Source organism: Mustelus asterias, chromosome 18 (assembly GCF_964213995.1).
Source record: "Mustelus asterias chromosome 18, sMusAst1.hap1.1, whole genome shotgun sequence".
NCBI lineage: Eukaryota > Metazoa > Chordata > Chondrichthyes > Carcharhiniformes > Triakidae > Mustelus > Mustelus asterias.
The window spans coordinates 78,333,115-78,357,893 of record NC_135818.1 but is presented as its reverse complement, the minus strand read 5'-3'; the positions used below and the strand labels follow the sequence as shown (position 1 = coordinate 78,357,893).

At 42.2% G+C, this 24,779-nt stretch overlaps 2 protein-coding genes across 2 annotated transcripts; both read left to right on the top strand.

Moving 5' to 3' along the window:
* Window positions 1-6: 6 nt before the first annotated feature.
* LOC144507290 (NPC intracellular cholesterol transporter 2-like) lies at window positions 7-7,290 on the top strand. The gene is made up of 4 exons (XM_078234345.1): window positions 7-535; window positions 2,042-2,149; window positions 4,181-4,353; window positions 6,987-7,290. The coding sequence occupies exons 1-4, from the start codon at window positions 451-453 to the stop codon at window positions 7,071-7,073; spliced, it is 453 nt and encodes a 150-aa protein (XP_078090471.1). The 5' UTR covers window positions 7-450; the 3' UTR covers window positions 7,074-7,290.
* A 1,572-nt stretch (window positions 7,291-8,862) lies between these two features.
* LOC144507291 (NPC intracellular cholesterol transporter 2-like) lies at window positions 8,863-22,534 on the top strand. The gene is made up of 4 exons (XM_078234346.1): window positions 8,863-9,141; window positions 14,761-14,865; window positions 17,879-18,051; window positions 22,225-22,534. Exons 1-4 carry the CDS (start codon window positions 9,057-9,059, stop codon window positions 22,309-22,311), a joined length of 450 nt encoding a protein of 149 aa, XP_078090472.1. The 5' UTR covers window positions 8,863-9,056; the 3' UTR covers window positions 22,312-22,534.
* The last annotated feature ends 2,245 nt before the right edge of the window (window positions 22,535-24,779 follow it).

The following is a 24,779-nucleotide window of genomic DNA, read 5'->3' as shown; positions in this document are numbered from 1 at the left end:
CCTGTCAATCACAATGGCGGGTGGACGTCTGTTAGTCAGGGAGAACGTCGGCTCGGAGCATCTTCATGAGGAAAACCATGTTTAAATTGAGGGGATTTATTTATTGTTGTCACTGACTATAATGTATAAATGTTATCTGTTCCGATTTTGTAGTCAATTTTCCCCTCACAAGGTGTTTTGAGGCCATTATGAGGGGCGCCGCCATCATCGCGTCGTGATGGACACAAAATGGCGGCGGATGGGGATGTCCCCCGGCCGCTCGGTTAGGCCGCCATTAACTCAAAACTCCCCTTCTGTCCCGCCCTCTGCTTGATGGAGGGTGGAGTTTGGTGAGTCCCCACCCCCTGGGGCGGAGAATTGGGGCAATGTGAGCTGCCACCGGCTCCTTTTAAGCCGGCGCTGATCTCTCTTCGCACCTTTTCCTCGGTGCGAGGCTTCCACTTGCTCAGGATGGAGACTGTGTGTCGGCTGGTAGTAACTCTCCTGGCTCTGGGAGCTCTTTGTGGGGCCGACCCCGTGAAGTTTCGTGACTGTGGTGAGTGGAAAGACCCAGGATGAATTGTATTTTATAAATGTTATCCAGATATTCGAACCCTTCAAGTCTATAAAGGGAAGAGTTAGAACTTTTTGAAGAAAAATCGGGATGTCCTAGAGTGAAAGTACTACACTGAGTTCGAGGTATCCCTTGATTTGATTTATTGTCACATGTATTAGGATACAATGAAAAGCGTGCTATACAGACAAAACATCGTTCATAGAGTACATAGGGGAGAAAGAAAGGAGAAGGTGTAGTGTTACAGTCATAGTCTGAGTGTTGGGAAAAATCAAAACCCATCCCAGTTCAGTGCTGGCATCTCCACCTCGTAACTTAAGATAGGTCCATTCAAAAGTTTGATAACTGCAGGGAAAGAAGCTGTTCTTGAGTTGATTGGTATGTGTTCTCTTCCTGACAGAAGAAGATGGAAGGGAGTATGTCCAGGTCCTTGATTATATTGGCTGCTTTTCCGATAATGTATAAGGAAATTGTGCAAGACTGCTTCGGAAGTCAAGTCTATAAAAGGAAGAGTTTGAGCTTTATTTGACAATCAGGATGTCATAGGATCTCTACAGTACAGAAGGATCCCATTTGGCCCATCAAGCCTACACTACAACAATCCCACCCTATCCCTATAACCTCAGATATTTACTCTGCTTTTTCCCTGAAACTAGGGTCAATTTAGCATAGCCAATCAACCTATCCCACACATCTTTGGAGTCCTAGAATGGAAATACTGTACCTGAGTCTAGGCTGCGTCAGTTTTTTTTATCACAGATTTAATTTTAGAGGTGTATATGTCTACAGATTCCTGAAGGTAATGGGACAAGTGGTCAAAGAGGACATTTTCCTTTTATATTTTGAGAGTTCAAGAGCAAGCAAGTTTTATCGTCAAACCCTGTTGGTCCCGGTACTGTTGGAAGGATGTGTTTGCACTAGAAAGGAAACTTGTGAACATATTAGTAGGAATGGGTAATTTTAGCTAAGAGGAAAGATTTGGACAGTCTGGGCTTATTTTCTTTGGACCAGAGGAAACTGAATGGAGTTTCAATTGAGATGTATAACATTGTGAGGGGTATTTCCTATTCGCTCTTTCTGTTAGCAGAAATGTGACTAACTTTGGTGAGTCATATGGTCCTGTAAGCAATATCCAATAACGCTACTCAAGTGGATTCCTAAAAGAAGGTGGAAAACTACAGCTATTTCTTGTCTTTACTCCATTTGTGGAGAACTTATAGAAGTATCTGTGTGAAGGAGTCCTTGTCTAAAACCTCCTTTTTTCAGTGCTTCAAGTGGCTTCATATAGACAATGTCTGCAGCTGATTTGTGGCAGGTGGGGAGGGGGCATGTTGGTTTGAGGAGATCAGTGTTCTAGCTGTTTCTAGAAATGGTCTAATAAATCAAAGCCACCTGAACTAGTTTCTGTACTTCATACTGTTGCCACGCCAAGTTTCATTACAACTGTACAATTTGTCAAGTCCTGTAACATTGGCCTTTATATTACAGGATCTACAGCTGGAAAAATTCTAATAGTGGATATCACCCCCTGTCACACTCTTCCATGTGTACTTCGCAAAGGACAGTCCTATGCAGTGAATGTCACCTTTACCAGCAGTAAGTATTTCAAAAATGCAAAATAGGGAAAGAACACGTTTCTCTGAGTGGTTTTTTTTTGGCAATTCTGTTTTTAATAAAAGTGCACTCTTGAAAGTCTATACAAAGCTGAGTGTATATCTGCTGACTTAACAAATGTCAAACATTAAACAGCAAATATCAAAACATTAAACAGCAAGTTATATTCATTTAATGTTGTCATCCTTTCTACCATTGAGGGGTTATGTGTGATTTGATTTATTGTTGTCACGTGTATTAGTATACAGTGAAAAGTATTGTTTCTTGCACGCTATACAGACAAAGCATACCGTACATAAGGAAAGGAGAGAGTGCAGAGTGTAGTGTTACAGTCATAGCTAGGGTGGAGAGAAAGATCAACTTAATGCGAGGTAGGTCCATTCAAAAGTCTGATTGCAGCCGGGAAGAAGCTGTTTTTGAGTCGGTTTGTATGTGATCTCAGACTTTTGTATCTTTTTCCTGATGGAAGACGGTGAAAGAGAGAATGCCCGGGTTGCGTGGGGTCCTTGATTATGCTGGCTGCTTTTCCAAGGTAGAGGGAAGTGTAGACTGTCAATGGATGGGAGGCTGGTTTGAGTGATGGACTGGACTTCATTTATGACCCTTTGTAGTTTCTCGCAGTGATTTCTACTTAGTGACACATCGAGGTCTGCTCAATTGTTCTGTAGATTTGTATTATTATGGTGAAAACAGTGGATGGTGTGGTGATAATACCAGACTAGTAATCCAAAGGCCCAGACTAATGTCCATGACAACTCGTGATAAATCTGGAATAATAGAACCATATAAACCCTAATGTGCAGAAAGAGGCCATTCGGGTGTCATGTTTGCACCGACTCTCCAGAAGAGCATGCTCTACTCCCACCCAATAACCATGGCTAATCCACCTAACCTACACATCTTTGGACTGTGAGAGGAAACCAACGTAGACAGGAAGAATGTGCAAACTCCACACACAGTCACTCAAGGAATCGAACCCTGGTCACTGGCACTGAGGCAGCAGTGCTAACCATTGTGCTGCCCTATTATTAAAGCTCAACTCAGTGATGATGACCATGAAATTGTCATCTGTTGGAAAAACTCATCTGGGGTTTTGGCCTATAGGGAAGGAAATCTACCATCCTTGCCTTGTCTGGCCTACGTGCAACTCTGGACCCATAGCAATGTGGTTGACTCTTAACTATTCTCTGCAATGGCCTCACAAGCCATTTGTTTCAAGGGTGATTACATTGGGCAACCAGCCTTCCCAATGGTGCCCACATCCCATGAAAGAACTTTGAAAATTCTTCAAATGTGATTAATATTGTTCATTATTGAAGCACCTTACAATGTCTTCCATACATTAAATGAGTTGTTAAATGTTAAATTTGAAATTATTTTGGAATGGAGCAGTTATTTAACCTACTGAGCACCTAAGATAAATGTTGAGTGCAAAATGGAATGAGACCCAAAATGGATCGGAAAATATAACTAATGCAATCATATGAATCCAGTAGAGATATGAGGGACAGTATGGGAACTGGGAAAACGGTGATTATCAGGGGAAAAAGCAGTCAGTCTGAGAAGTTCTGCACTTAAATTCAATAACACCAGTTTGAATGGATGTGCTCATCTGACTCGAGGCAGAATCACTAAATCTCGGTTGCTGGTGTATATTGAGTACAAGAAGCTATAGGTGACATGGAAGGAGCTTCAATCTCCACCTTGTCTTTGTCTTAGTGCTTGAGCAAGTTTTTTGGGGGATTAATATACTGGTTTTTAAAAAAAAAGCTAAGTAGTGCAATAGACTTTTTAAATATTGCTTTTTGGGGTTCATATCGCTGCTTAAAAATGCTAAATACAATAAACGGTCCGAGTGATACTTTTCCTGTTATCTCTCTGCCTGGCTTTCAAGTGGCAGAGAATTGGATTATAGTTGTGGCCCTGTGTCTGTTCTTTGCCTATGATTCTTTTTTTAAGATAACAATCTGTGTTTAATGAGATCTAACTCTTGCAACTTTTCTTTTTATTCAGAAACATCAAGTCAAACAAGTGTGGCTGCAGTTCATGGGATCCTGGGTGGAGTTCCAATTCCTTTTTCTATTCCTAATGCTGATGGCTGTAAATCTGGGATTCGATGCCCCATCCGGAATAATCAGATCTACCACTACATCAATTCCTTGCCAGTTAAAAGTGAATACCCATCAGTAAGTGCCCTCATGAAACAATAGAATTGAACTAAAACATTGTCTCATATGCAGGTTATTTGCACCCATTCTATGCAGCCTGCATTTGTATTTAAACAAATTTCATGCCAGTTGGTTACAAAGAAAGAGTGCAGCGTGGTGACAAAGGGTCATCTGGACTCGAAACATCAGCTCTTTATCTCCTTACCGATGCGGCCTGATCTGAGATTTTCCAGCATTTTCTCTTTTGGTTTCAGATTCCAGCATCCACAGTAATTTGCTTTTATTTAGTGCAGCGTGATGCATCACTGGAGCCTATCCACAAAGAGTGTCATGTAATGAATAGAGTTTTGTCAGGTATCTGTCCTTCTGTGCACAATAGGAATTTATTTTCAGTTAACTGTGGGATGTTTGATTCAGAAGTCTACTATCTAGCTGAACTAAACAAAGCAGTGCTTTTTGAGCATCCCATGAACAACTGTTTCACTGACTCTTGACAGCACTTCCATGTTAGTGATGCACATTTAATTTGCTCTATCTTTCATTTGGACACTTGTGCTGGACAGAAACTGCAAAAATACACTGATGCTACAACTGACTCTGATTGGATAGTCCTTCCAACAGACTAGTGTGAAAGAGAGCTGCACTTTCTGAGCTCATCAATACCTACAGGTGCAGTAGAATATCAGAAGCTTCAGAAGTCCACTTTCTTTTTATTCATTGGTGGATTGAATGGATCTGGCAAGGGCAGTATTTATTTCCTTATCCCTAATTGGCCTTGAGAAGATGGTTGTTAGCTGCCTACTTGAACTGCTATAGTCCATGTGTAAGTACTCTCTGTGCTATGAGCAAAGGTGTTCCAGGATTTTGACCCAGTGACAGTGAAGGAACCAAATTCAATGTTGGTAATGACACAATGTCCAGCAGAGATGGTTAGATTCTCTCTTGCTGGATATGATCATTGCCTTGCATCTGTCAGTGGTAAGCAGCACAGAAAAAGGCCCTTCAGCCTTTGTGTCTACATTGATCAAAGACAAACCACTTAACCATTCTGATCCCATTTTCCAGCACATGGCCCATAGCTTTGCATGCTTTGGCTTCACGAGTGCACATCTAAATGCTTCTTTGTGCTGCGAAGTTTATCAGCCCAAGTTTGAATGTGTTTTTCTGGTGCTGCATGTGGGTATGGTCAGCCTCAGTATCTGAGGAGTTGTGAATTTTGAACACTGCAGTCTTGATGCAACCTTGATGCAATTTTAATGGTGGCACTATTCTACATAACTTTATTGGTTTAATTATTTTTTACCATATGCTTTGATATGTTATCAATTGAGGAACTTGTATGAAATGTGATGAGGTATGGGGGTGGCACAGTGGTTAGCACTGCTGCCTCCGCGTCAGGGACCCAGGTTCAATTCTGGCCTTGGGTGACTGTGCAGAGTTTGCACATTCTCCCTGTGTCTGCGTGGGTTTCCTCTGGGTGCTCCGGTTTCCTCCCACAGTCCAAAGATATGCAGGTTAGTTTGATTAGCCATGTTAAATTGCCCTATAGTATCAGGGGGATTAGCAGGAAAATGGGAACGGGGCCTGGGTAGGATTGTGGTCGGTGCAGGCTCGATGGGCCAAATGGCTGCCTCCTGCACTGTAGGGATTCTATGAGCAGCCTTGATTTCCATATGAGGGTATCCAGACTTCTGCGTTTCTTCGGCTGCTCTTTTTCTTTCCCAGGAACTTTGTAAGGATGTAATCCTATCATCTGGGAAAACTCTGGGAATGCTTCATCAAAATGGAAAAGTGACCTAAAGTTCTTTCACATATTAGTTGAACTCCCCTGTACAGCGTGGTGGATACCTGCAGGCTGTGATAGACTTTGATACCTCCTGGCTGTCTGCTCTCCACTGGTCCTCTTCATTTGATCCAATGGTTCTTGTTCTTCCATTTGTTAAGTTAGTGTTGGGATTGCTCGAATTTTCTGTAGCTGGTCATTTGGAAAATGTTCCATCCACCAAAGTGGGATTGATAGGTGTCTTTCCAGTCCACTAGTCCAACAAAACCAAAATTTAAAGTCCAAGTGCCAGTTCAGGTTCAGGAACGTGGGATTTGCAAAGCAAGTAATGGAATTTGCAATTTGGACACGACAGATCAAATATCGTTATTGCTAGACATAGGTAAACAGTGGCACAATGTTAGCACTGCTACCTCAGTGCCCAGGACCCAGGTTCAATTCTGGCTTCAAGTGACTGTGCAACCCCCACACAAACATTCTTCCCATGTCTGCATGTATTTCCTCCCACAGTCCAAAGATATGCAGGTTAGGTTGATTGGCCATGCTAAATTGCCCCTTAGTGTCAGGGGGGATTAGCAGGGTAAATACGTGGGGTTATGGGGATAGGGCCTGGGTGGGATTGTTCTTGGTGCAGGCTCGATGGACTGAATGGCCTCCTTCTGCATTGTAGGGATTCTTTGATTCTATGAACTAATGACTTGAATAGCGGTGACAACCCAACTTGTAAAGTATTACGAATTGCCACTTCATAACATACCTAACTTTATATAATGAACTAGCATTGAGAAATGTATATGTGATTAACTTTCATGAATTAATGTGGCCATGGTATTAAAAATCTTTGACCTTTTGTTTCCCCTTTTCCCAGATTAAGGTGGTGGTTGAATGGAAACTGAAGGATGAAAATGACAAAGACCTCTTCTGCTGGAGGCTCCCTGTGCAGATTGCCAGCTAAACTAAATCACTGATTACCAGCTCCTGTAACAGCATCCAAAACGCATCTATCCACTCTAGCCAGTTAGCAATTTCTAGTTCTGCATCTTCAAGAAGAAATTGTCAAACTTGAGCAAGGACAGAATATTACAATTTTTTGCACTTGTAAGTTTTTGAACGTTTAGACTGTGACCTGTCCTGGCCTTAACATGAGTGGATTAATAAAGCTGTGAATTACACTGTGTACATGGAGTGTTTTCAAATCCAGAGTTCTTTAGGAACTGAGATATCAATAAGTATTTAAACCACTTTGATGTTTTTAAACTGAGTGATGTAGAGCTGACTATTAGAGGAATTAATCCCCTACTGTCTGGCCTGGATGTTTGGCCACCTTTCTTGTTTAGGCTTATCTACCTCCCTTCCTGCAATACTATTAGGAATATTTTGCTCTACTGATTAAATAGTGATTGTTCCTGCTGAACTGTCAGCTCAATTTTTGTTTGCTTTGGTTTTGGCCTTTTGTTTGCCAAGTTCCTCCTTTGCCTTCCTTTTTTTTTGCTTTGGCAACAACAAGAAATTGGCAGTCTTTTTCCAGCTTTTGTCTGCCTCATCTGATTCAGTGGCTGCAGATGTGTTTATCTACCTTCATTTGTTTTGGCTCACAAGTATGTCAGTTAAACTACTAGCTGAATGCTGTACGTAGAATCATCACTGACCCAATCTTATGCAACTGAGTGGGATGGGCAGGATAGTATTAACAGCAAGAGTTTGACTAGAACTCACATTTTGTGTGCCAATGAAGTGATTGGAGAGAGCAGGGGACAGGGTCAATGGGTTCTCACCTTCACATGATCCATCTCCAACCTTTCCCTCCCTTGACCTCTTGATAGATGGCCCACCAAAGTGAAGCAACGTTTCGCTTGCACCTCCTTCAAATTGACCCACTGTATACATTGCTCCTAATGCAGTCATGTCTACGTTGTGGAGACTGAATGCTAACTAGGTGACAGATTTAGGGAACACCTTCACTCAGTCTGGAAGCCATTCCTGTTACTGCCATTTCAACTCAGCAATTTGCTGTCATTACCCCATTTCTGTCCTTGGCCTGCTGCAATGCTCAGGTGAAGCACAACACATCTTTGGATTTAGGCATGTTACAGGACTCAACAGTGAGTTCCACAACATTAGACTGACCTGTCTTTTCCATCTTGATGCTTTGTTTATATATCCCAAACAGTTTTTTGGGTGCAAAAACTCTCCTTCACTCACCAGGCCATCTATCACTTGTTAAATTTTGTCATTTTTTTGAAGCAATTTCTCCTAATCACTGACCTACCCTGTTCTAGCCCCACTTATACAGTATACAAACCAAGACCTTTCTCCCTTCTGAAACTGAAACAGCTCTGACGAAGACTTCTCTCTTCAGAGGTGCTCAGACCTGTTGAGATGGTCCAATATTTTCTATTGTGCAGTATTCTGCAGTATTTTCCTTTTATCTTCCGCCCTCTGTTCAACTCTGAACAAAATTAACTACTTTCCCTCCCTGAAGAGGCTGCCAGCCTTGCTGTTTTTTTCCCAGCATCCTTTGCTGTTGTTTCAATGGGTCAGTGAGGGCGGGGAGCTGGATTTACTGATGCGTGAATCCGCTGACTGACAGGGGCGGGGCCTGGTGATTGACGGGGTGGGCCAGGTGACGTGTCGACCCGGTAATTGATGGGGGTGGGGCCGGCGACGTATTGATTGACAGCGGGCGGGGTGGTGACGTACGCAGCCGGTGATTGACAGGGGGCGGGGGTGGTGACGTACGCAGCCGGTGATTGACAGGGGCGACGGTTTGAGGGCAGGGTGATGGCGCCATTGCTGCCTGGGTGATGGCGGAATCTGGTCGCAAGGTCCTCGGTCACCGCCCCGGCTGGCGGGGCGGAGTTTGGTCCTCTGAAGATTGGGAAGTGAATCATGTGAGGGCGCGGCCTTTACTCGGCTGGCTTCTCGCTGTGCTGGAGCTATGGAGGCTGTGTGCAGACTGACGGCTGCTCTGCTGGCGCTGACGGCGCTGAGTCAAGCCCAGCCCGTCAAGTTTCATGACTGTGGTGAGTGAATGGATTGGACTGGGGGAATTGGATTGGGTGCGGGTAGATTGATGTTTTATATAGTTTACATCGGGGATTAAACTTCACTAACCTGTCACTGAGTTCACACAACTTTCTGCCAAACAAAATCGCATTTCTCCCAAGTTGCTGTGTGTTTTTTTTTAAGAACATAAGAAATAGGAGCAGGAGTAGGCCATCCAGCCCCTCGAGCCTGCCCCGCCATTCAATAAGATCATGGCTGATCTGAAGTGGATCAGTTCCCCTTACCTTTAAAACAACTTGATGCCCCCTGAGGTGTGAGCCCCAAAACTGGGTTGATAAGGCACCTAATTATCTTCCTCCTCAGCTTTCTCCAATCACCTGATGAAGGAGCAGCGCTGCAAAAGCTCGTGATTTCAAATATAAAACTGTCTGACTTTAACCTGAAGTTGTGAAATTTTTTACCATGCCCAGTCCAACGCCAGCATCTCTACATCATTTCTGCAGACTGACTTGGCTAATTCTGTTGGAATGTGAGTGTGGTCTGATCATCTGACTCGTTCACGTACACTGGTTAGATCAAGTGCCCATTCATTATTATTGTGTGTGTGCGCCCATGCTGGGAATTGTTTTTTTTCAATAGCGTGTGGGTTCTTGAAAGACTCGCAAAGTGTTTCTTGGGTGGCAGCGCCCCAACTGAAGTGTTCTTAGTCAGACTGCTGAGTGCCAAGCCTCCTCAGCTGACCTGTGTGAATAAACCGCTGAACATTTGGAAATATAGGGAATTATTGAGCTCCATCTAACTGCCGACATTTTAAATTATAGCTTGCCTATTTGCTGCAAGTATTTTTTTTAAATCTCTGGGAAACAAGAGACTGCTGTTAAAATAAATCCATGAGAATTTGTAGCACTGGGACAGACATTTCAGTGTCTTGGCCTGACATTCTCTGTTCATGCACCTCTCTACCTGACTTTTATTAGTGTAATTGTCTTGTCCCTTCTCTCTCATGCTTTTCTAACTTGCTCTTAAATCTAGACAATTTGCCCCAACCTCTCCCTGTGATAATGAGTCCCACATTCTGGGTAAAGGGGTTTGTTTTGACTCCCCTGTTTAATTACTTAGTTATCTAACATTGACTGTCTTTAAATCTTTAATGCTAGTGGAAACATTCTGTGTGTATAGTCTATTTAGGACATCTTTCAATTGGGTCACTCTTGAGTTTTCTACTCAAAGACGCAGCCCGTTCATCCTTTCTGCATCATTCTGGTATAATCATTGTAAATGATTGTAAATTAATTTTGCACCCACTCCCTAGTGCCTCTATCATTTATGTAATATGGCATTCTGAACTGTACACAACCAAGTTCTATATATTTAACAGGGCATCTCTGCTTTTCAATTCTATCCCTTAGCATTAACTTCTATCCCTTAGCATGGGGCAGCATGGTGGCACAGTGGTTAGCACTGCCGCCTCAGTGCCAGGGACCTGGGTTCGATTCCTGGCTTGGGTCACTGCCTGTGTGGAGTTTGCATGTTCTCCCCGTGTCTGCGTGGGTTTCCTCTGGATGCTCCGGTTTCCTCCCACAGCCCAAAGATGTGCGGGTTACATGGATTGGGCATGCTAAATTGCTCCTTGGTGACAGGAGGACTAGCTAGGGTAAATGCATGGGGTTATGGGGATAGGGCCTGGGTGGGATTATGGTCGGTGCAGACTCGATGAGCTGAATGGCCTCCTTCTGCACTGTAGGGATTCTATGATTAACCTGAAATTCTGCTGGTGTGCTGAGCAAAGTTCCACAGTTGGCCAAAAACACCACATTAATGGATGATCTTATTTGAAAATAGACAAATACTCAGTGTCCTGGAAGATATCAGCTTGTTTCAGGTCTAAGTCTCTTCCTTGGGACTGGCAGGAAGAACTCAGACCTGACCTGAGACATCTGAGAAACTGTCATGTTGACTGACTCTGTTGATCAACAGATACTGTCTGAACTGCCGAGTGAAAACAAAACAGAAAAGCTGGAAATAGATTTCCAGTATTTTGTTTATCACGTTGTGTGAAGAATTGGCTGCCTCACTTGCCAAACAAGTAGTGAACTTGCTTGGAAACAATTAACTTTTAGTTCTTTTAGATGCTTGTGTCATTTAAAAAGTGCTTCATGTTGGTGTTGGTTTAATGTGTTAACGTATAACGTGGTGTTGGTATAATACAGGAAACAAACTTGAACAGAGCGAGGTTATAACAGAGACTTTGTGTTTGCTGAAATGTATTGTGCAAAATCTCCAAGGGCCACAAAGGCATGCTAAACCATGCAAGTAAAATCAAAATCTTTTTATAGCATTGTTCTAGTTTCTCTTCCTTGTTTCTCTTCCCATTTTTCTCTACAGAAAGTTTTCTAGTCCATGACATCTATGGAGTAAAGTGTATTGAATGTCATATTTTCTTATGGGCAGTATGGTCCACACTAATTTTTTAAAAAGCCACCCATCTTGAGGTGAATTTGAGTTCTAAAAGTGCATTTGCCTCTCTATGCTGTCTAGAGAATCTCCCAAGTGAGACAAAAATAAATTAAGGTGGTTCCTTGAAGATCATCAGCCAAACTCCTGGGGATTGCAATTATTACAGCTCACCCTCCATTGACCTATCAATCAAGGTGCCCTTAATTTTCACACGTGGCACACGTTTTGATGGTGCTTTTCACACCATTTGGCACTCAAAGTGCTATAAAGTCTGCTGTCCATGTAAGATTGTAGAATTACTTATTAACGTTTTAACTATTTTGCCCTCCACCATTTTGCGTAGCCCCTTTTCACCTTATCGGCAAATTGGGGTCATCCCGTTTCTTTTCCACTCTACGTTTCTGTTGTTCTCCATGAAGAGAGAGCTGCAGGAATTTATTTTCCGTTCCTCCTGCAGATCCGTGGTGTCCAATAGAAATCACTTGACTAGTTTCAGACGAGACTGCGGTAGCATTGTTTTAGCTACGTGATTTGAAATGCTTTGCACAATACAATTGTGTTTCACATGTATATTTACTTATCAAAAATCTACCACCATCCAGTGCTGAACTTTGTGCACTGCAGAAGTTTGAAATTCTGCCATGAATTTGTCAGACACCGAGTAGCTTCTTGGTCTCTGTCCGGTAATCGTGGAACTTCTGCAAATTGTTGCTGAGAATGTTGACTGAGTCGTTGGATATTGTTTCCCTTTTCACTATAGGTTTGTTGTTTTCTGTTGACCTAGTGGAGTTATTCCAGTTGGCCTAGCTGAGAGTTTCCCTCTGTGGTATTGAAGTCCAGTATTTTCTTCGATGTTACACAGTTTTGGCAAGAACTGAGCAAAAATAGCACAAAGATTTTAAAGCAAAATCTACCCAATTCTGCTTTTTGAATTCTGATTATTAAAGTGTACATGAATGTGCTCTTTGAATATTGATGCCATTATTTTTAAAATTTATAGTATGTGGGTGCTGCTGGCCAGTGATCACTGCTCATCCCCAATCACCTTGATTGGTCTGCTTGCTTCTTGATAATGGGCATTGGTAACACTTGTTTAGCCTGCTAGACCATTTCAATTGGCAGTTAAGAGTCAACCACCTGAGTTTGCAGTTGGCCGGAGAGTTGGAGTTACATCCAGGCACGCCCAAATAAGAACAGCTGGTGTATTTCCATAAAGGATGCTGGTGAAGCATGCTCTCCGTTCTTATTATGCACCCGAGAAATTCCACTGTTTATTCCTGATCTTGACCAGCAGAGTTCTTTCAACATTAGATTTGGTGTGACATGTTCAAAAAAGCAAATCTCTAGTCTCAATTCTTCTCTGTGTTACTTTACTGATCATCCAGTGCCATTTTATACAAGTTAAAATTGGTATGATGAAGCATTCTAGGATTCTCAGCTTTGTTTTTCGGGATAATTTTGAGTTGATCATCTTTTTCGTGTTTTTGAACACTTGGCCCATTCCAATCTTGTTTCCACATCCCAAGAAATAATAAAAACATTCTGACCTTGAAAGTGAATCAGCGAGATCCCTTCCTGCTTCTCCATAATCAATATTTATAAACTAATGGTGTTGTTTTAAATCACAGTAAAATTGCAATTCTATTATGCTTTGATCTAATAACTGCACAGTCCACTTAACCATAAAAGTAAGGAAATATTGTTATGCAATTTGCTGCTTTCCAAATAGTGCATATATTTTGCAATTATTGCTGTTACGTTACTGAAGCTAGTAGATTTATCTCACTCCCTCGGGCTAAGGACAACTTCTTTTTGACTGACCTGTTTGCAAGAGAATCTGGGATGAATGAATCAGCACCTTTATTTTTCCTGGTTCTTCCAGGCTGATGTAGAATTCTTTTCGAGGTGGAATTGAGGATTTAGTGAGTGTCCAGTACAATAAGTCCTCTCTCCTGGAATTTACAGATTTATGATTCTTTTTACTTGAGATTTATGCCACACAACGCTATAAGCAGTCCATCAATGATGTTACAAGAGGGAACCACGCGCACAGCCAACAGATGATCCGCGCCTGTTGTTTGTGGGTCTTTTGAGTTGTTTGGTCAAATTACCACTGCCTGACTGCAGGCAGGATGTTACACTGACTTCTGTAATATATTATCCAATGGAGTTAAAACCCATCTTGACATTGACCTCCACAAGCATCTAAAGCATTCACATGTTTTCTGTCATTAACAGTCAAAAACTGGTTTTAATGTCATCTTTCCCTATCTTATCCAAGGTAGTTTTAATTAACTTTCTTGAAACATCACATCTCTGATTTGTAAATGAACTTTGAGTTTTCATGTTTGCATTTGTTACCAGTCACTTCTGCTCAGAACTGTTAACAGTGTTGATCCAGTCTAAATGATCTCTATTGTCAAACGATTAAAACCATATTAAGGATCTACGTAGTGGCAGCCTTCCATCCCATAAGTTGATGGCTTTGTTTCTTAAAGACTTGATTAGTTGTAAGTATTCGCATTCCAACCATTATTCATGTAAATTCAGTTTGTGTCTTTATATGCTCTGTTTGTGAACAGAATTCCCACTCGCCTGAAGAAGGGGCTTGCAGCTCCGAAAGCTTGTGTGGCTTTTGCTACCAAATAAACCTGTTGGACTTTAACCTGGTGTTGTTAAACTTCTTACTGTGTTTACCCCAGTCCAACACCGGCATCTCCACATCATGACTTTGTTTCTTGACGCAGTCCAGTGGTTCTTGTATATCTGAAAAAGCAGTATAAAGCTTTTAGCGGGTTACTTTGGTAAAGTCTTTGTGCAACTGGCTATGGTAAACAACACTTCAGTTAAACTGTCGATGCTTCCAGTTTCACAAGGTTCAACCACAGTTTCCAACATTATTATTGGTGTAATCTTGAAACTGCTTGCTGTGCAGCTTATGCGAGTCTTATGAGGCGTTTTGTTGCTGATCATCTCAGAATAGGAAAACCTGTGGTGTGGTGAAGGAGAAGAATGAATTGAAACACCTAGTTTATTCTATAGATAGTTTGTGGCTTTAGGTAATTTTCATTTTTTTTACAGCTAGGTGCAGTTTATCCTTTCACAGCATCAAGGTCTGGTTAATTTATTTGTGCAACTAACTTGAAATAATTGGTATTAACTGGTCATTACTATTGCAGGTTCGAAAGCGGAGCAGATTATAGTGGATGTCACCCCGTGCCCCACACTGCCATGTGTTCTTCACAAAGGACAAAACTACAGTGTGAACGTCACCTTTACCAGCAGTAAGTAGGTTACAATACAAACTTGCAAAGGACAAAACTGTTCTTCAACTGCGTACAAATTATTCAGTGGAGTCTAGATTTTCCTTTGAAAAGATCCCTTCTCGATGTGCGACAACAGTTTAAACCTTCCCAACTGAACAGAGGAAACAGGATGTACACATTCCCTCTGGCAAATATCAAACAACAATGAGACAAGAGTTTTAACAAATTTTCCTATTGTGACAGGGCCAATTCTATCAAGTTTGCTTGATTTGCTGGATTTAACTTCTTAGTGCAGAGCTTTTCTCATTTTGGTAACTTGTATTTCTATTCAACTAAGAATCTGCAAACACCAGACAGACCAACAAAAATTAGGATTAGATAAAATCCAAAATGCACAGACTGAAAATCTGATATTGGGGAACAAATCTGGAAGCGCAAATTCGGCATTTGACCAAAAAAATGTTAATATTACAAGCATGAAAGGAAAAATATCATATCTTGTAGTAAGGTGCCGAAGTGGATTAATAAGATAATATCAATGAGCATACATAAATGGATGACGATGCAGAATTCCTGTGAGGAAAGAATATAGAACTTCAAATGTTAAAATATTAACTGCATTAGGAGAAATGGGCCTGAGAAAATCCTCTTGCAGTTTCCAAACGACCATAAGATATTGGGGCAAAATTTGGCCCGTCGACTCTGCTCTGCCATTCAATCATGTTGTCATGATGTCATGTGAACAAGCTTCTAGGATTTGAGATGGGACAGTATCCTAGGTATCGAGCTCTGGTTGCCACATTATAGGAAGGGTGTGATTGCATTGGAGGGGGTGCAGAGGAGATTCACCAGGATGCCGCCTGGGATGGAACATTTAAGTTATGAAGAGAGGTTGGGTTGTTTTAATTGGATCCGAGAAGACTGAGGGGTGATCTGATCGAGGTGTGTATGAGGGACATGGACAGAGTGGAAAAGGAGCAGCTGTTTCCTTTAGTTGAAGGGTCAGTCACGAGGGAACATAGATTCAAGGTTAGGAGCAGGAGGTTTAGGGAGGATGTGAGGAAAAACCTTTTTACCCAGAGGGTGGTGACGGTCTGGAATGTTCTGCTTGGGAGGGTGGTAGAGGCGGGTTGCCTCACATCCTTTAAAACATACCTGGATGAGCACTTGGCACATCATAACATTCAGGGCTATGGGCCAAGTGCTGGCAGATGGGATTAGGTGGGAGTTCAGGTGTTTCTCATGTGACGGTGCAGACTCGATTGGCCAAAGGGCCTCTTCTGCACTGTATGATTCTAATGCTTGGAGGTGGCTGAGAGGAAGGATGTAATGGACATTACCTGAAGAGCTATTGTGTTATACCAACTGAAGCTTTTTGAGGTTAATTGTTGGCCCCAGCATTGTTTTTGATAACCATAAATGACTTGATCAGAAATCCAATATAATGCCAGATTTCCAACTGCAATCAAACTGAGGTGATAGAGTATGATAAAGCAGCTGAGTTAAGGAAAGACACTGTCAATGTTTCCAAATGCAGCATGATAATGGGTGGAATTTAATATGGGGAAGTTCAGGGTCTTTCACACAATACTGGGTATGGGGGTGGGTGTGATGTAGTGAATGGGGGCATATAAATAGGTTGACAGATATCTGGGAATGATTATATTAATCAATACTGCAATCCTTGCAGCATACAAGCTAGTGTTGGAAGCCACTATTTATTACTTTTATTTGACCTTTTTTATATAACATTTTCTACAGTATACTTTTATTACCATTTTCACACGGGACAAACCCTGCTGAAAGCTTATCATGTTACATGTGCTGCTCTGCTTGCATTGCATTCTCAGCTCTCAGCTAACTTTGTGCGCAATGCATGATCAGAGGTTAGAACCAATTGGTGTCGGCCACCTTATATGATGTGTTTAATTAACCATTGAATATAAATGGGCGTTCTCTGGAGGAATGAATAACGAACTATAGAGAGATTGGCAGAGAGACTGGCGACATCTGGTGGAAGGAAGATTGGCAACATCTTGACTGTGAGACCCAGAGAGAGAGGGTGAGCGATACTAAAAAGCTGGTGTACATCTTGAACTCCTAATGAACTTTTATGATTTACTGACAAGGTGTCAGTGAATTCTTCAGCCTGACACTAGCAAAGTGAAACATGCTGTGCGATAGTGCAAAATTGTGAGTACAGTCTGTGGATGTCACCCTGCAGTTGTCGAACACTCTGATCTGGCCCCCATTTGACTAATGTCTTGATTTCACTCAGACGAAAGGAAAATATCCAACTCTGCAGTATAAAGAAGAGCCAGAAATCTAGTTTCTTAGTACTTGGGGGTTAGACTATGGGGGAAAAGTTAAAACAACGTTAACTCTTCTTGAAAGGAAGCAAACTTGATGGGGTATTTTATGTAAGGGGACTTGTGTAGGAACTGCTAAAGGTAAGTTCAAGACTGCAGTCACAAACACATTAATTGATTCCAGATATTCAACTGTTAATAAGTAAACGTAGCATTGGGGAAAATTCTATGTTTGGATAAGATAAATCAATTGTGACATCAGCTATCCTGATGCTTTGTCTTCCCCAACATTTGTTTATAAAACTTCAGATCAATGTCCTTTCGTCTTGTACTTTTTAATCTCTCAAATGGCGTTTAAATCCAACTCTGGCTGGTGGGAGTCTCCCTTTTGCTATTAACAATTGAAATGTGTTTGAGGTGGTTAAACCCCTGTTGAAATGTCCAGCAGCAGTTAGAAAGCTATCCACATGGTAGGGAGATGGGTTCTCCAAAAGCAACAATTTGGATACGTTTCATTCAATTAGAATGGAGCATCCAAGGTCTGACCAAAGCATCAAGTGTTTCTAAAATAAGTTTTCTTGGATTGTTTCATAGTGCCAACTGAAATATATCCAAGTAACAAACCATCTCACCCCAAATGGAATTGCACGTGTGATCCTATACTCTGTTGTGACTTTTTTTTAAAAAGTGGACTAACTATGCTGTGATGTGTCTTCTTTCAGCAACCTCGAGCCAGACAAGCGAGGCTGTGGTTCATGGTATCCTAGCTGGACTTCCAATTCCATTTCATATTTCAAACTCTGATGGTTGCAAATCTGGGATTCAGTGCCCCATCCGGAAGATGCAGAAGTATAACTACATCAATTCATTTCCAATAAAGGACGCCTACCCATCAGTAAGTGTCTTTATGAAACATCAGAATGCATACTAACATCCCTTGTACTTTATCAAAAGGAGGGTGAAATAATTTGTAGATCAAGAGAGTTTGTTGCAGGAATGAATATAGCTATTTGGAACAAAGATTTGTTTGTAACAAGTATGTAACAAGAATTTGTCATTCCAAGCTATCTGGTGATACATTGTTCAGTTGGGATCTTGTGTTGAGGTTGTCCTCGAAAGTGACTACAAAGATGTTTGGCATTTTTCAGGGAATTGTAGAACCCCCCAACATGAGCTGAGTATCATCTTTACTTTCCCAGCTCTTAATGAATTCAGTATGGGTGATGATATCATTCATTTATGGTGCTTTCTGTAAGCAACATATGTAGAATGTTTTCTGAGCTAACTAATCTTCACACATTGAGATTTGTGAACAGGGCAGTGTTAGTAAAAACAAACAATATGATTAAGTCTACTGAAGAGTAAGGAAGAGGTTCTCCAATACTCTAAAACACGATTGGACACTACTGACCATGGAGTGTGATTGTGGAAGAGGATAGGATGTCCAAACTTGAATTGGTTGCTATGGAACCTATACAATGAAAGTGGAAAATACCTTTAAAACAAATAGAACAAAGAACAGTACAGCACAGGAAACAGGCCCTTCGGCCCTCCAAGCCTGTGCCGCTCCTTGGTCCAACTAAACCAATCATTTGTATCCCTCCATTCCCAGGCTGCTCATGTGACTATCCAGGTAAGTCTTAAACGATGTCAGCGTGCCTGCCTCCACCACCCTACTTGGCAGCGCATTCCAGGCCCCCACCACCCTCTGTGTAAAAAACATCCCTCTAATATCTGAGTTATACTTCGCCCCTCTCACCTTCAGCCCGTGACCCCTCGTGAACGTCACTTCTGATCTGGGAAAAAGCTTCCTACCGTTCACCCTATCTATCCCCTTCATAATCTTGTACACCTCTATTAGATCTCCCCTCATTCTCCGTCTTTCCAGGGAGAACAACTCCAGTTTACCCAATCTCTCCTCATAGCTAAGACCCTCCATACCAGGCAACATCCTGGTAAACCTTCTCTGCACTCTCTCTAATGCCTCCACGTCCTTCTGGTAGTGCGGTGACCAGAACTGGACGCAGTACTCCAAATGTGGCCTAACCAGCGTTCTGTACAGCTGCATCATCAGACTCCAGCTTTTATACTCTATACCCCGTCCTATAAAGGCAAGCATACCATATGCCTTCTTCACCACCTTCTCCACCTGTGTTGCCACCTTCAAGGATTTGTGGACTTGCACACCTAGGTCCCTCTGTGTTTCTATACTCCTGATGACTCTGCCATTTATTGTATAACTCCTCCCTACATTATTTCTTCCAAAATGCATCACTTCGCATTTATTCGGATTAAACTCCATCTGCCACCTCTCCGCCCAATTTTCCAGCCTATCTATATCCTGCTGTATTGCCCGACAATGCTCTTCGCTATCCGCAAGTCCAGCCATCTTCGTGTCATCCGCAAACTTGCTGATTACACCAGTTACACCTTCTTCCAAATCATTTATATATATCACAAATAGCAGAGGTCCCAGTACAGAGCCCTGTGGAACACCACTGGTCATGATGTGGAGATGCCGGCGTTGGACTGGGGTAAACACAGTAAGAAGTTTAACAACACCAGGTTAAAGTCCAACAGGTTTATTTGGTAGCAAAAGCCACACAAGCTTTCGAGGCTCTGAGCCCCTTCTTCAGGCTAACACCACTGGTCACAGACCTCCAGCCGGAAAAAGACCCTTCGACCACAAAATGTTAAAGTTTTATTTTTCACACAATAAAACCCTGTTCTAGCTTTTTTTGTTGACCGTCTTTACTTTTGTATTTGTTAGATTGTTTTGTCCTCAGCTCAACTGTTTGGGATGGTAGATTTTGAAAAGGGCCAATGTAGATCTTAATTTATCCATTAGGAAGTAGCACGGTAGCACAGGGGCATTAGGGGCGGCACGGTAGCACAGTGGTTAGCACTGCTGCTTTACAGCTCCAGGGACCTGGGTTCGATTCCCGGCTTGGGTCACTGTCTGTGTGGAGTTTGCACATTCTCCTCGTGTCTGCGTGGGTTTCCTCTGGGTGCTCCGATTTCCTCCCACAGTCCAAAGATGTGCGGGTTAGGTTGATTGGCCAGGTTAAAAATTGCCCCTTAGAGTCCTGAGATGTGTAGGTTAGAGGGATTAGTGGGTAAATATGTGGGGGTAGGGCCTGGGTGGGATTGTGGTCGGTGCAGACTCGATGGGCCGAATGGCCTCCTTCTGTACTGTAGGGATTCTATGGATTCTATGATAATTGGTAACTGGACAAGCCAAGATTAAAATGCAAAGCAAGTAAGGTTTAAGAACCAAGTTGGAAAATTCTGACAGCAACCAGGACTTTGCAGGTCAGAAAAAACTGGAGCTTGTGATTTATTTACCCCAGGTTTGGATTGCAGATTAATGGCAGCTTGAAGAACAATTTGTATTTCTATAGCAGCTTTAACACTTCCTAAGATGCTTTACAGGAGCATCATCAAATCAAATTTAGCACGGAGCCACATGATGAGCTTGGTCACGAGCATCTTAAAGGAGGAAAGAGAGCCTTGGCGATGGAATTGACCCAGACAGCTGAATGTATGCACTCATAATTCTGGCCTCTTGTGCACTCCCAGGAGTGAGTTGGAAAATTATGTCTAAGGGCAGCAGATGATTGGTTGAGGATTTCGGTATCAGAGGCAGGTTTAGAGATGGAAAGAATAATGAAGATTTGTGGTTGGAAAGTCATCTCAGGGTCAGATATGACCCAAGCTTATGAATAGGGCACCAACTGCTGCCTCAGTGCCAGGGACCTCGGTTTGATTCCAGGTGTGGGTGACAGTCTGACATTCTCCCCGTGTCTGCGTGAGTTTCCTCTGGATGCTCTAATTTCCTCCCACAGTCCAAAGATGTGCAAAATAGGTGGATTGGCCTTGCTAAATTGCCCCTTAGCGTCCCTACATGTATAGTTTAAGGGATTTAGTGTAGTAAATGCATGGGATTACGGGGATAGAGCATCTTACCCTTGCCTTATCAGAGTCGGTACAGACTTGATGGGCCAAATATTCTCTCCTGCACTGTAGGGATTCTATGATTCGCGGAATGGAATTTGTGGCAGGAAACTAAGACAATAGCTCTGAACCTCCCAATATTCAGTTGGAGGATATTTCAACTCGCCCAGAACTGGTTGTTGGACAAGCAAGCTGCCAGTTTAGAGACCGCTTACGAGTCAAGAGTGGCAATTTCTGGAAAGATGGGTATGAATTGGGAGCCAACAATTTAACTGGAGTTTGGTGAAGAGAAGTTGTCAGTTGCAAGGATAGAGAGATCAAGCAGGAATTATTTTGAGGGATGCAGCAAGAGGCAGGACAGAAACTAGAGCAAAGAGTTTAGGGCAGGGAGACAAATTAGAAGCTTGGCTCATTGGGCAGGGAGGAAAAAGGACATGGCAGGCATCTGATCAAATAGTCTTAATCTTGATCAAGTCTTTGTTTGTTGCTGATGGTGGAGAGACGGGGAGAGTGGTCAAAAGAGGAAAGTTGTTAAAGGTTATCTTTGCATTGAAAGATGATTTTGGAGCAGTTTCTGGCTTTGTGATCCAGCCAGATCTGGCAGTAAATGACCAAATCAGTTGTCCACATTATCCAAACCTCAGGCTTGAGGTCATAAAGATGAGGGCTGCATCAGGAGAATGGCCAGGATGAGAGACTGCATAGGCTTTAATAGGACTAAGGCATCAGAGACGGGGGTGAGGTTGCTGTTGAGGGGTACAGAAGAGAATGAATGGATAGCCAAAGGCAGGACAGTTTAGATTTTGGAAGTGAAGTTGTACATAAGTTTTCTTGGGTGGACAAAAAAGGGAATTGGCAAAGGGAAGTGAGACGTGGGTGGAAAGCATTGCAAAAGTTGGTTTTTAGTTGACAAATAGTGATGGGAGCGGATAGTTCTAAAGTTTTGTACACGACTATGATTGCATCTGAATTGCGAAGCCTTTGGAGTATTGAGACTGATACTCGAGAAGTAAATGATTAGCATGTCAGATTTTAAGTGAATTGGTTTTCAGTGGATCAAGCAAGATTCTCTTAATCCTCTCCACACCTTTCTTTCCCCCACCACCGTTACCAGGTTGAATTGGAGGTTAAATGGGAGCTGAAGGATGATGATAAAAACGATATCTTCTGCTGGGTGATTCCTGTCAAGATCTCCAGCTAAGCCAGACTGCTGAACGTGACTCCGTAATAGTTTGGATGTTGTGGTCAGCTGCACAATGGAAATTAAAACAGATGCCTTTGAGATTTTTCATATTTTTACAAAATCTTGTACTTGTAACATTGCAACACAATTTCTAGATGAACATTGTGACCTGTGTTTAGCTTTAATACTAAGATTGGTTTTGTAAATTAACCTGACTGGCTCAATAAAGAAATTAACTACATGTTGTGTTTGGTTGATGGTGTTTTCATGTTTAAATGGAGGGATGGACAGTTTAAATCTCTCCTAATTCAGAACTGTAAACAACTTTACAGTTGTTGAGATGCCATTCAAACTCTGCCATGTACATCACAACCTCCTTCCATGTGTCTCTTACTACACTAGTGCTGATCTCATGGCAAAGATTGATTGTTTCAGGCTTCCTGCTTTTTGTCCTTTCAACCTTCATTGAATTGTATTCAACCAGTCTTTAACCTCATGGCTGGATATATTCCTTACTCTGCCATTACCATTAAGTCAGGTTCAACCCTGGTAACCCTGGTTCAACAAAGAGTGCAGGGGAGCAGCACCAGTACTTTTTTTAAAAGAAAAAGTGCCAAGCTGGTGAATCTGCAACACATACCTGCGATATGTAGAGCTAAACAATCCTACAACCATAGGATCAGCTAAAAGCTCAGCTGTCCTGCCACATTCAGTTGGGCATAGTGGACAATGAACTAACCAGCAAAGGAGCCTTCACATAATCAATGATAAGATGTCTTATGCACTGATGTGCTAAGACTGAAACATTTACAGCATCTTCAGTGAGAAGATGATCACAAATCTTCAGCCAATTTGATTCACTCTGTGGTATCAGGAAATGGTTGGTTGCACATGACACAACAAAGGCTATGGACTCTGGCAGAATTCTGGCAATAATACTGAGACTGCTCCAGAGCTAGCTGCCATTTCAGTTGGCATTTACCTGGCAGTCTGAAGAATTGTCCAGGTACGTCCTGTCTACAAAAATAGGACAAATCCAATCTGGCCAAATAATACCAGTATAGTGACATATTGTTAATGGTGCTGTCAACCGTTACTCAACAGTTTGGGTTCCAGTCAGGCCCCTTAGCTCCAGACCTTATTATAGACTTGGTCCACATGGATAAATGAGCTAAATTCAAGATACAAGGTAATAGTGACTAACCTGGCCTCAAGGCAGCATTTGACTGAGCATTGTTGTGGGTAAATAATACCTCTGAGATAGTAAGTCAAAGTACAGTGAGCTTTATTCTCAAAAGCTTTTGTGAGAGACCTGGCACCTTAACAGCAGTTCACCAGATCTCTCACTGAACACAAGAATGTGGATATTTATATATCATGGCTCATAATACCAGTCACGAAGCAAACTCCAAACCAGTCATAAATTAAAGTCCATTTAATAGCCCTTGATCACAAAGCACGATGCATCTGGCAGCCTCTGACCATAAACCAGAGTGTATCTGGCATTCTCAGGTGATGAAGCACCAGTCTTCTGGCAGCGGTAGTCACGACGCAGTCTTAGGTTCCCTGCTCTTCCCGTGGCTTTTCCTTTGAAGTGACTGTGTGGCCCGTGGCGATCCCAGCGGGGAGTCTTCCTGTCAAACGGCCGTTATCACACTCCACATCTTGTAGCTGCTTTCTTTGTTCAAATCACACACAAGCTTGTAGAAAAGGTAAGACTTGCAATGCCTACAAACAACATTTACATTTGACTGTCTTCATAAGAATAAAAGTTAAAGAATGAAACCATGAATAAATAATTTATATTGATGCCAGGAGCAGTATAAACCTGGGTAGATTAACCACAATGAAGGGTTATGTTTGTGATACATTCTAGGTACAAAATACATTGAGTACAAAAAACATTAATCCTTTCCCTTCTTCAATCCCCCCTTTTGGTCGGGGCCAGGTCCAAGCATAGCCCCATGACCAATTCAGAGCCAAATGTTACCAGTATATGGGCCTACCTCCTTCGTCAGGAAGTCTGCCCCTTCTGCCTGTACACTTGCACTTGGCATAATTCAGACTGTTACCATATTACAATGTGTTCAATAATGTCATACAAATACAACAAGCAATAACAATTACAATTAATACAATCAACCCATGCATCAGGTATGATCCCCACGACCTGAACCATTGCCCCAGCCATCCCGGAGGGTTATAGTTATGATATTGGCTCCCTTCATCTTGTATTGTCTTTGCCACTCATTTGATATGATCTGCCAAACGAGTTATATTTTCCGAATCATCTGGGATATACGTGCAGCATTCAGATTCAATTATAGAGCACATTCCTCCCTGGAAAGCCAACACATAATCAAGTGTCAATCAGTTCTGTAAAGCAACAGTCCGGATAGCTACAACCTCGGCTGATACTTCAGAGAAGGCTGTGCTCACCTCGAACCTGTCTCTAGTTTCATTTGCAATTCTCTCTAAGGTCGAGG